At 33.7% G+C, this 12,644-nt stretch overlaps 1 protein-coding gene across 2 annotated transcripts in view; it reads right to left on the reverse strand.

The window, feature by feature from the left end:
- Positions 1-1,758: 1,758 nt before the first annotated feature.
- Positions 1,759-12,644, reverse strand: part of NUP35 (nucleoporin 35) — a 34,103-nt gene continuing 23,217 nt past the window's right edge. For both annotated transcript variants that reach the window (XM_024766790.1, XM_024766798.1), the window contains 5 exons: positions 8,192-8,333; positions 5,481-5,550; positions 4,600-4,728; positions 3,373-3,537; positions 1,759-2,408 (listed from right to left, as the gene is read on the reverse strand). In XM_024766790.1, the coding sequence (XP_024622558.1) occupies positions 2,331-2,408; positions 3,373-3,537; positions 4,600-4,728; positions 5,481-5,550; positions 8,192-8,333 (584 nt within the window). In that variant the 3' untranslated portion in view covers positions 1,759-2,330. The remainder of the gene's footprint in view (positions 2,409-3,372; positions 3,538-4,599; positions 4,729-5,480; positions 5,551-8,191; positions 8,334-12,644) is intronic.

Here is a 12,644-nt window from a genome sequence, read left to right on the forward strand (position 1 = left end):
CCACAGAGGTTTACGGAAATAAAATGCCCTCTCTAAAATAAAACCCACAGCCCTTTTACAAAAATGTGTATAACTCAAATACAAATCCAACAGTTTAATAGGAAAACTATCCAGATCTACCTTGAATAATTGAGTTCTGTATGTAAAGAAACAGGATAAAAAATATACTCCTATTTTAAGGTGGAAAAGACTTTAAAAGTTTCAGATGAAAAATACTCTACAAATGTAATGATAAATGGATTTTCATCCATGCCAGTACATTCCTTAGTTTCACTTCATCTCAGAGAACTAAACAAGTCTTCAATGGTAGTTTGCTGTGATTTAAAAAGGATATCAAAACCTTCTATACAGGGCTTCCCTGGTGGCGCAGTGGTTGGGAGTCCGCCTGCCGATGCAGAGGACGTGGGTTCGTGCCCCGGTCTGGGAAGATCCCACATGCCGCGGAGCGGCTGGGCCCGTGAGCCATGGTCGCTGGGCCTGCGCGTCGGGAGCCTGTGCTCCGCAACGGGAGAGGCCACGGCAGTGAGAGGCCCGCGTAACACAAAAAAAAAAAAAAACAAAACCTTCTATACAATGTGTTACTTTATTCTTTATAGATATGTATTAAAGATAAAGAAAGATGCAGATTACCTAGATACATGTGTTATGGTGAAATATCATGTCAATTAAAACCTCCTTTTCATACAAGTGCCAGCTTGATGAGGAGGATAAGGAGGATAATTTGAATAAAAGAGTGATGACTGCGAGTGACTGCAACAGTGAATTTAAAAAAGAAAAAAAAAAAAGCCATTAAGTGCATAATGATACCAAAGGAAAAAAAATTTCAATTCAGGACAGCAGTGGAGGTCACCAGAGCACCAAAAATAACTCTGAAAACTGATAAAGGAAACGAATTAAATATTTATCCTGCTATCCTGGTATGAATGTATTCCATGATAACCAAATAGCCCTAATGGATGGATGCGACAAGTTTCTTCTATATGAAAGAATTCCAACTAATAAATGCAACAGGAATGATAGGTTTGGAAAGTCCTCATTTTGCAAATCTTAATGAAATAACTGATTCAGGCAAGTATCATTAATGCATGCTTTTAAATACATTATGTAAAAAGTTTATGGGGAACTTTCCAATGATGGTGTTTGGCTTTTGCCCACATGCCCAATGAACAACCTGAGGACCATTAAAAGTGGGACAACCAGAACTAAATGCCTCATCGTTTGACATAAAGTACACCATACTACTATCAAGTATTCTTGCTCAAAAAAAATGAGATTGCAGAATCTAATTAACCTTCTCTAGATATAACTTCTAGGATATGGGACAAATGACAGAACTAGTTAAACAAGAACGCTATTCTTGCAAGAACGCTATTCTTGTTTAGATCAAATTCAGTCTGTGGTGCGCTCTGTAGGCAACTCACATGGTTCCTTCAACAAATCATGGTGTACTGAACAGTGGGGAAGAGCAGGGGAACTCTAATTTAAACTTCAAGACACTCCAAAGACAAAACCAAATACACCGTGTAGACCTAGTCTCAACAGAGACTCACACAAACCAAACATAAAATTTAACAAATTTTGGAAACAACTGGGAAATTTTTAAAAGGACTGGATATTAGAAATTAAGAAAATAGTGATGGTTATATGGTTATTAAAGCTGGATTACAGGTGGATGGAGGTTCATGACATATTTTCTCTATTTCTGCAAAGACTTCAAACTTCTTGTACTAATTAATAAATCACCCTTTCAAAAACTGCTCAATAATAATCGACAAGTTTATTATCAAGAAACTTCGGTAGGTTTTTTAAAAGGCTGTGTTGGTTTTACAAGACTGAAAGATGACAATTCATGACAGGGCAAATATAAACAAGGATAATTAAAATATTAAATACCATCTAAATTAAAAGACCATAATTCAAATTAATTATAATCTTTGTGTCTTGTTAGAATCAGCTGTACAGTTACCCGTCATGAAATTCACCTCACCAACTCATGAAGACTACAAAGCCTCACTACAAACTCAATTACATAATTTACAATAATCAGTGAGTGTTTTGCACTTAAGCATGCACTATCACAGAAAGCACAAAATCTTATATACAGGGATTTTTTGTTTCTTTAAAATGTATCTCAAGCATCATTTAAAGTGCGAGCTACAAATATGCTGTATCCTTTAAGAAAAAGGCTTCTAAAGGAAGTATGAGACAGCTATTCGATACTGTCAAGAGTGGTTATATAACTAACCGAAGGAAACCCAGCAGTACCCTGCTAAGTCTGTTTTATTGTGGCAACCTTCTCCTTTGTAGTTGAGTTCTTAGCTCTTACTGTATTACCAGCCAAACATGTATTCCATTGCTTTGGATACAAGACTTTCATCTTTTTTTGGCGTTTGTCTGTCAGAAATAACCTATTAAAAAAAAACACACACAATTGTAAGGTTATGGTTTCTTTAGTATCATAGTCAATTCTTCAGTTAATGGCTAATTTAAAAGTGCCAAACACTAAAGTGGATTTGCAACAATAAATTGTGTATTTAAAAATTAAAATATAGGCTTGCTTGGAACATCCTTATGCTTTTAAGAATAACAAAATTGTATTCCTTTGGCAAGGCAAATTACATCTGCTCCTTAAATTAGTAAACTGAACAAACAACACAAAAGCTAAAAGAGATAAGGACTTTAAAATACTAGTTTAAGAAAAACTAAAGGGAAAAATTAAACCAGTTCTAGAATGATCCCCAAATTTCAAGGGAAGTCAAACTGCCCTACTAAAGTGTTTTATTTGCTATCTCAGGACCTGTGTCTGCAGCTAGGCAAGTTCACAACTACTGGCTAATTAAGCAGGCAACAATAGCATACCGAAAGACAATCATAATACTTCTAGCATTCTTCAATGAATATAATGAACTTTTCCTTTAAACTTTTTTGAAATAAGAAGTTTTGAAACGGGGACTGGTCAATGTTTTCTTTTGATAACCAAAGCTACTTCCAATCTGAGGTTCTTCATTTGCAACACCATCAAATTTAGTTATCAGTTTAACAGGGAATTAACATTCCCTCATGCCAGAGACGTCCACAAGAGAAACTTTTTACGTATGCAACATACCTTAGAGAAAACTAAACTAATTAACTCTCAAAATGTTTTTTTAAATGGCAAAGAATTTTTTTAAAAACTCAAGATAAATTTCCAACTGGCTAAAATTCTAATTTTTAAAATAGGAAATTTAAAAATGCAAAGTTTATAGGTTTCATCAAGCCAATCAACTTCAGTAGGAAATATTTAATGGCATACAAATCAATCCAATGAAAAAGTTAAACATGCTAAGCACTGCAGCCCTTAAAGTATATTCTTTTATCCAATCTTTAAAATACCTGATAGTCACTAGTAGAAGCTTTGTATGCTGTAGCAAGAGGTCTCATGGTAGAAATCCTAGGAGTACTTCCAGGTTGGGTTGGTGTACCTAAGGTTTTGATTGGTGGTGTAAAGGCAACAGATGGAGATGATAAAGCACACCTGTCACTGTTTTCCATCACGCTCTAGAGAAATAAAGACAAAGAACTTCTCTGTTTATTAACATAATACATATCATCCACTATTATGTCCTACTTACAAAGAAAACTTCATTAAAAGTAGCGTACTTTATTTAATCTAATTAAACATTCAAATAACTTTAGGGTTGAGAAAACAATATGTGCTTCTCAGCTAGCATATGAGATCTAATGCTCAACCAGAAATCTCACTTGAACGACCTCAAATATCCTCAAGAAAACTATAGACTCTCAAGAGTAAGAATCTCCTAACAAACACTACGGAAAATTAGTAAGAAAAAAAAAAAAGAATTCTTAGGGAAACTGAGGGGTGTGGGGCATCAAAGTCCAGTGCTTTTTAGTAACCCCAAATTTTCCTCTAGCCTCTGCAAACACCTGCTACAGCACAACGTAATAATTACACAACTACTCAGTGATCCTAGATTATGATAACAGGAGCCATGTCTGCTTCATGCACTAGTGTGTATACATAAGTCCCAAGCACAGTGCCTGGTAGGTAGCAGAAGTTCACATACATTTACTTAAAGAATGATCATGATTTTACAAGCCACGAAGTTTAAATTGTGCCCAGGATTATTTTATCAGTATACAAATATATAATAATATTTAAATATTTTAAAGTAGAAATGACTAATAAAAAGCTTCAGCTTTTAGAAGTTAACCCTCAGTTACCATTCTTATGAAATATTTCATTCTGAAATAGCACCACTCCTTTGAGGTAAAGAATTTGAAGTTGCTTTGCACAAAAAAGGGAATGGGTTAAAAGTTAAAAGACCTAGAATGCAGGCTTCACCTTAACAACTCTGGGTAAGTTACCTAAGTCTCCTTGGCCTCTTTATTTGTAGAGTGAAGGGGTTGGCATGTATTACCTCTAAAGTTTTGTGACTAAATATCTTTGACTTACCAAAAAAGAGTGCTGTAACATCATCCATCACATTTTATAAAATAAGAGGCACAGTGAAGCAAAGTGACATAACCACCAATGTTAGTACTTAGACTTGTGCACTACATATAAATTAAACTGCTTTCCTTACACCAGCAATAACTCACTTTATCTATACATGGTTTTACACCAATCATGATGGACTCTCCAAAAATTCTCCCATCTTTGCTTAAAGCTTTCCGGGCCTGCAGTTTAGATTGATAACGAATATGCATCCAATTTCCTGTGTTAGACATCTGCAAAAAATGAAGTTTTCTCTTAAATTAAAATACAAAGTATACAAAATTTAAACTTAATGAGTTCTATTAGAAAACAAAAACATATGAAATAAATCTGCTTCCACTTTTTATTTGATGCCCTGTAAAAAGCTGTATACTAGGATTCAACAAAAATCCTATTAAACTATTTCAATACATTTCAATAGTTCTCAAATCTCTTATATAAAGAATATGTGACAAATATTCTCTGAAAGCAAAGTAATTCTCAAAAGATAATGGTTCTTATAAAAAGGTCTTATCAACACTTGCTATGAAATTTTTTAAAAACTGTATTCATCAATCTGATTTTGCATAGGAGTTAAGTCAATTTCTAGTAATAGAAAAAAGATTTGTTATTTATAACTGGCAAGCTAAAAAAGCTCTAAGAACTCTAAGAAACATCTCCCTTTTCCTTTATCCCCAATAAAACAAGCTCAAATTGGAAAACTTGGCATGATCTTTTTTAAGAGACTGTGAACTATTTTTAAAAGGGGGAAACCTGAAACTCTCACTCTCTTGCTTATCTTCTCTCTTTATCCCTTTTTATCAAACACTATGCAACTACCAGCCTTCCAAACTCCAATAGATAGATACATCCTATGAAAACTTTAAAAAAAAAGAAAAATTTTTAAGTTTGGAAAAAAAACACAACATTCAGCAGCAGTTTTCCCTCAATTCACAGGTTATCTTTCCTCAGCTTAAATCTTGAAATGAAAAGAATTAAGACTTACCACATGTTTTAAGATATTTCCATACTGTGCAAATTGTAATAATATATAGGAAGCAGATGCTTGAGGAAACCTGGGGTTGGCGGGGGGACAAAAAGTTGTCTGAACAGTCAACTTCGATAATACAAATGCAAATTACCTTACAAGTGTTTCACAATAAACTCCCCCTAACTGTCTAGAACATTAATAAGAGACCCTGAACATCCTATTTTCCCCTATATTAGCTAAATCTATTCATTTGCCCATCACCCAAAAGCAAATTATGTTAAAATTACTTTTGACTCAGCCACTTTTCTCCAGCCCCAAATTCCACCTTCTACTCTCACTGTCATTATCATAATCCTTAGAAAAGTACTATGAAGTTACAGTTCTGTAAATAACTTATTTTACATGGGTGTGTGTGTGTGTGTGTGCACATCCATGAGAGAGAGAGAGAGAGAGAGAGAGAGAAAGGGAAATGTTGCGATATACTACTATGGTTATTAAAGAGGAAAGAACTTTAAATTATATAGAATCATATCAATATATATTGAGCACTACCTGAAAATTCAGAAATGTATTCCTGAAACAAAAATACAGTCAGAACCAATATCAATGGTTAACAATCAATTAAAAGGACTGTTACCAAAATTTTAATAGCCATATCTCTGTATGGGAAAATTTTAAGTGATTTTTACTTTCTTCTTTATAAAGTTCTGTATGCTTTGAATATTACAATGAGATATAACTTTTATAGTCCAAATAATAAAGCTATTTTCAGCTTGAAAATCTGGAGTTTCCTTAACCAGTAACTTCAGTTATCTGGAGCTTGGATTAGAACCCTAAAGGAAAAAATGTAAGTCACAAAAATAAATGAGAAACTCCACACGTTAAAATCTATGTGACTAAAATACTCACTGCATTCAGGACTGGAAATTTATTTTATGTTACGTAAATTTGGATATAAGGTTACTAATCCCAAAGAAAACAACAAATGAGTCAGGGTGCCTACAAAGCAGAACTAAAAAAAAATTAAAACGAAAGGGAGAAATAATGGTTGCAAGTGATGCAGGCACTTGAGAAATAAAACATAATTCCAAGAGTCTAGGACCACTCTGAGTAGAAGCAGTCCAATATCCTGTCACAGAATCACCCTACAACAATAAATGATATTTCATGATGACCCTGAGTCAGCAGGAAAAAATTAAATTATCAAAGGAAGAAGATATATAATGTATTTTAGATGTACTTCCCTATAAATAATCAAAATAAAATATTTTATCCCTTAGAAGAAAATGTTTCTGTGCTTGCAATTAAACTTATATGCAGGGTTACTGAAACATAAAACCAACAGAAAATAAATAGCTGGGAAAGTGTACATCTTAAAAATGAAGGGTTAACAGAAGTACTTCAAGTAACTTATCTAATTACTGAGGAATCTTAAAAATGACACCATTACTACTGAACCTGAAAAACACTTGAGAGTGGACAGACACATTCAAAAACATACAGCCACTTACTTCACAAGAGAATACAAAAATTTAAACACATAAAAGGGAAGAAAAAAAAAGAAGCAGCAGCAGTCAGCCCAACTGCTATGGACATATGGCTAAGCATGCCCTTTCTGGAGAACAAGGGAAAGCAATGACCCTGCTTATTACCTAAACAGAATCAGTAACAAAGAATCTCTCTGAAAGGTTACACAAAAAACAGGTGGCAATTACTGCCTTACAAGGGAGAAAAACTAACTGGGGGAAAAAGTGGGAAGGAAAACTTTTCACCATATTCTTACACATTCTTCTGAATTTTAAATAAATTGAATATATAAAGTCCACTAATATTTATTTACTGGGCATTGTTCTTCCTTCAAGGAGCTCATATGTTTTTATATTTTTTTAAACCCCAAAACTAAATATAGTAAGGTCCAGTAACAGTATGACATCACACTGTCAGAAACCAACCTTATGTAGTACAGTATAAACAATCACAGCCTGAAAATAAAAGACCTGGGTTTTCGATGAAGCTTTACTAATAACTAGATGTAAGCCTCTGAGTAAATCACTTAATCTGTCTATATCTCAGGTTTTTCATATGTAAATGATGCAATATGATCTCTAAGACACTTTAAAGTACTTTATTAGATCTAAAACTCCATTCAACTAGGACTGTCATGCACAATTTCTATTAATATTCAATATTCTGTAGCTAGAAAGTATCAACCCTGTGACATAGTATGCGTATATATACAAATGAAATTCAATCTGTTAGTTCAAAACTGGTTAAGTCCAATATAAGCATAGACACAGTCACAACAAAGAGAGAAAGGAGCTTCCTAAGTCTAAAGGGACAACCAACCCTCTTCCAATATCCAGCAAATGTGCTCAAGAGAAGATAATCTGAGAAGAGGCATACAGATAAATGATGGAAAAACTATTAAAAATCAAACATTACTTAAACATTACTTAAAATACAAAAATCAAACACTACTTAAATACATGCTGAAATGTCAAGGTGGTATGTACTGATGTCTGCAACTTACTCTGAAATATACCAACAACAAAAAAGATGAATTAATAGTAGATAAAACAAATGTAGCTGTTAACAACTGCAGAATCTAGGTGGTCGGTACATATGGGTGTTTGCTGTGCCACTGTTTTAGTTTTTTTATGTTTGATAATACTCATTAGAAAATGTTAGGGCTTTTTTTTTTTAAGTAAATAATCTAGAAACCTTACCCGAACACAGTCACCCAAGTGTCATCAAAGTGATCTTCAGATGTCAAAGAATCTCCTTGAGTATAAAAAGGATCCAACTGGGCAGGAGATAATGTTGTCTTTCGTGGTTGACCAATGTTTGCTGGACTAAACACACTTTGCCCTATATTAGTATATTTAGTAAGTTAGTTACCAATATAAACATCTTGATTTAAAATATCAAAGCTTTAGTTTTAAATGGGAAAGTATATTAAAAGTTGGCAATTCCATAAATAATTCAAAATACACACTATAATCAAATGATAATTATATACTACCACACAATTTGAGAGGAAGTCATTAAAATTTGAGCATAATTTATCATTTTGCAAATGCTTTATTATTTATTATAAATTTGCTAAATGTTTTATTAATTTCCAGTTAAGCTTACAGCAGAAGGATCTCCAGTCAACCTCAAGGACTTCATATTCCAAACCTACCACTTTCATTATGACACCTCTGCCTTAAAAAGATTCAGTAACTCCTCATTACACACAAAACAAAATCCAACAAAATCCAAATGTCTTGGTTGTTCTCCACAATATAGTTCCAACCTTATTTTTTCAATATACCCCTAAACAGTATCTACCCTAGTCCCTAAGATGTGAACGCAGTTTTCTTTTATTGAGGTCATTTCTATCTGAAATGTCTGATTCTGTTCTTTCTTTTCTTATTCTTCAACAATAATTACCAATTAATGAGTACTTCACGTCCAACATGCCAAGCTAAACACTTTACGTGTTCATTTTATCTCAGAGGCTCTGTCCTACTGAGACCACACATTTCTGAGAAGCAGAGACTATTTCATCTTTGGAGTAGTAATAATGATTCACATACGAGAAATATTTTTTCAGCACTTAAATGTACACCAAGCATTATTCTAGGTATTAAAAATACAGTAATGAACAAGTTAGACCAAAGGGGGGAAAAATCTCTAATAGAGCTTAAATTCTAGTGGAAGAAAGACAAGTAAATACCTAGTATGTTAGAAAACAGAAAATCTTACAGGAAAAAAATAATAAAGAGAAAGGTGAAAAGGAACATGTATATACATAAGGGTTAATATTCAAAATATATAAGAAACTCATACAATTCAATAGCAAAAAACAAACAAAAAATCAATCCAATTAAAAATTGGGCAGAGGTACTAAATACACATTTTCCAAAGACATACAAATGGCCAACAGGTACCCAAAAAAGGTGCTCAATATCACTAATCATCAGGAAAATGCAAATCAAAACCAAAATGAGATATAACCTCATCAACAGCTATCATCAAAAAAAAAGAAAGAGATAAGTGTTGGTGAGGATTTGGAGAAAAAGGAATCCTTGTGCACTGTTGGTGGGACAATAAAGTTGTTGCACACACTATGGAAAATAGTATAGAGGTTCCTCAAAAACATTAAAAATAGAGCTACCATATGATCCAGCAATCCAACTTCTGAGCATATATCCAAAGAAAATGAAAACAGGATCTCAGACATCTGCACTCCCATATTCAATATAGCACTATTCACAAGAGCCAAGATATGGATACAATCTAAAGGTCCATTAATAGATGAATGGATAAGAAGATGTGGCACGTATATACAATGGAATGTTATTCAGCCATGAAAAAGAAGGAGGTCCTGCCATTTCCTACAGTATGGATGGATGTTGAGGGCATGATGTTCATGATGATAAGTGAAAGAAGTCAGACAGAGAAAGACAAATACTCTATCACCTCACTTATATGTGGAATGTAAAAATGGCAGAACTCACAGAAGGAGTAGACTTGTGGCTACCAGGGGCCGGAGGCTGGGGGATATGGGGAGTTGTTGTTCAAAGGGTACAAACGTCCAGTCATAAGATGAATAAGTTCTGGGGATCTAAAGTACAGCATGGTGATTACCTCTAATAATACTGTATTATATACTTAAAAGCTGCTAAGAGAGTAGATCTAAAGGTTCTCACCACAAAAAAAGAAATGGTAATTAAGTGACATGATGAAAAATGTCAGCTAAGACACTGGTCATTTTGTAATATCAAAATGACCACAGTGTGTATCAAATCAACACACTGTATACTTTAAACTTACACAATGTCAATTATATCTCATTAACTCTACTAAATGTTAGTTTCCCTTTACTATATCCATAAATTAACCTGTGACAGAAGACTTACATGTTACTCCAAGAATCAAATGAAACTTTAGGTAGACAAGAACTCACAAAAGTTAACTGTTTTTTTTTTTAACTGTTTTAACAATATATAACTTCAATACTATAAATGATGCACTTAGTACAATTATTCTTTTGCATCAACAGCACAAATATATTCAGTCAAACCTAAAATAAAAGACTTCCAGGAATGATGTCCATTCTCTTGCCTCCGAACAGTAGTAAACCGAAACTATACCCTCAACAGAATTAAAAGCCAAAGGCATCAATCAAAAACTACAATGCAACAATGTGATTCTAACTAAAGAGGAAAAATATGGTCATCTAAGGATTTCAAAATTCTTAATTTTTTATGCCATACAACTTGAATCCCTTTACTTCATCTGGAGTCAAATTTAGAGACCAGAATTAATCTAATTTAACCCATTAATGTAGCCTTTCCTTAAGGGAAAATAAAAATACATTTCAGATCACCTCAGATCTACTAGGCTTATTAAAGAATCTATTTAATTCAGAACACTATCCTAGACCCTACTAGAAAATAAAGATGCTCAAAACTGACTGCTTATATTCAGCTGTTGAGTAACCAGGCAAAAAAGAATTTAGCAATAAGAAACAAATATTCAAATATTTTTACAACAGTAATCAAGCAAAAGAAAGTATGTAACAGTTATTAACTCTAGAGAAAACAGAAAGATATACAAGAAGGACATGGAATCCTAGTACATTACATGGCTCAGTCTTACAGATTTATCTAATTTTAAAATTGAGTTCATGCTTAAAAGAGACAATATGAAGTAAATAACTGAAAAGAATGTCAAACTGCATACATGCTATAATACATCTAGCAATTTTTCTTTTTCCTAGCAATTCTTCTTTTCCTCATCACCACGGATGCATTTAATAGGTACAAAACATTTCTAAAATGAGGCTGATTTAAAATGAACCACCCCACTTTGACAAGTGTCTGCTAATCAACCAACTTATCAACTACCCCATTTTAGGAAATAAAGAGAAGCACGCAAAAGATAAGCTTAAATAAGTTTAGTTCTTACTACAAAGACATGCCTTTAACACAAAAAAGATGGTAAAAGGCATTCTAGTATAAAACCTAAAGCCAATTCAAAATTTTTATGTTCTGCATTACCATTAAGAAGGTACAATTTAGTTCTGCTACATTATGTAATAACCTTCAAGCAAGAAATTAAATGGAAATCTCAAAATGAGACTACCATTATGACTTTTAAAAATAAAACAAATCAAAATTAAGTCTCAAACGAATAAGCAATCTAATTTTTGCCCTGTCAACTACTCTGAAAAACATAATTACTTATACATAATCTAAAACTATTTACATAACTTTAGCATAATTGCCCCCCACCTTGTTAACATTTCATTGCTCCACTGATTTTACTTCCTTTCAATCAGACTTCTGGTACTCACATGCAATGCTTTATAAGATGAAAATAAAGTGTGCCTAGCAAACCACATCAAATTGAACTGTAATGTGTCTCCCTTTGTAAATCACTACTCCGTCTTCTTAAGATCAGACTGAAGTGGAGGGCAAAATAACTTATTACCCTTTATGAAAATGTCTTCAATTGAAGACCACATTCAATTATTTCAAAATAGACAACTAACCTAAATGAAAATAAAAGAGATTAAAAGAGTAGGAATTTTAAACAGACACATGGCATATGAAACTTGGGAGAAAAAGAGGTTCCTGGCAGTGTTGTTACCTTCTAACCATGAAACAACGTAGCACAATGTATAATAAAGAATTTGGCCTCAGCCCAGAGAGATGTCTGGCCTTTATCAGGTTCCTGGGAGACAACCTCTAAACCCTAGGAATTTCCCCAGCGACAGGAGTGTTTTCGTTACTTGTGGCAGGCCCCTCAACCTCAAGAGCACCTGATAGTTTATGATAACAAGGTGACTCCTAGTGAGGGTAGGTCACGCCATAAAGACCAACCATGAAGACCATCCATGTTGTAAAAAAGGTCACCTCTAGGCAGAAGGGATAGAGACTGAGTTTAGCCACTTGATCAGTGATTCAATCAGTCATTTGTATGTAATGAAACACCAATGAAAACTCAGGACATGGAGGCTCCAGTAAGCTCCCTACTAGCCAATACTCTGTGTAGTGCCATATATCAATGCCAGGAGGGTAACATGCCACGGAAGTTCTTGTTTTCAGCCTATGCATCTCTTTCTTTAGGTGGTTCTAATTTGTCTGCTTTCTCTATAATAAAACTGTAACCTTAAGTATAGCACTT

The sequence above is a fragment of the Neophocaena asiaeorientalis genome, unplaced genomic scaffold (assembly GCF_003031525.2).
Source record: "Neophocaena asiaeorientalis asiaeorientalis breed wild unplaced genomic scaffold, Neophocaena_asiaeorientalis_V1.1 scaffold113, whole genome shotgun sequence".
NCBI lineage: Eukaryota > Metazoa > Chordata > Mammalia > Artiodactyla > Phocoenidae > Neophocaena > Neophocaena asiaeorientalis.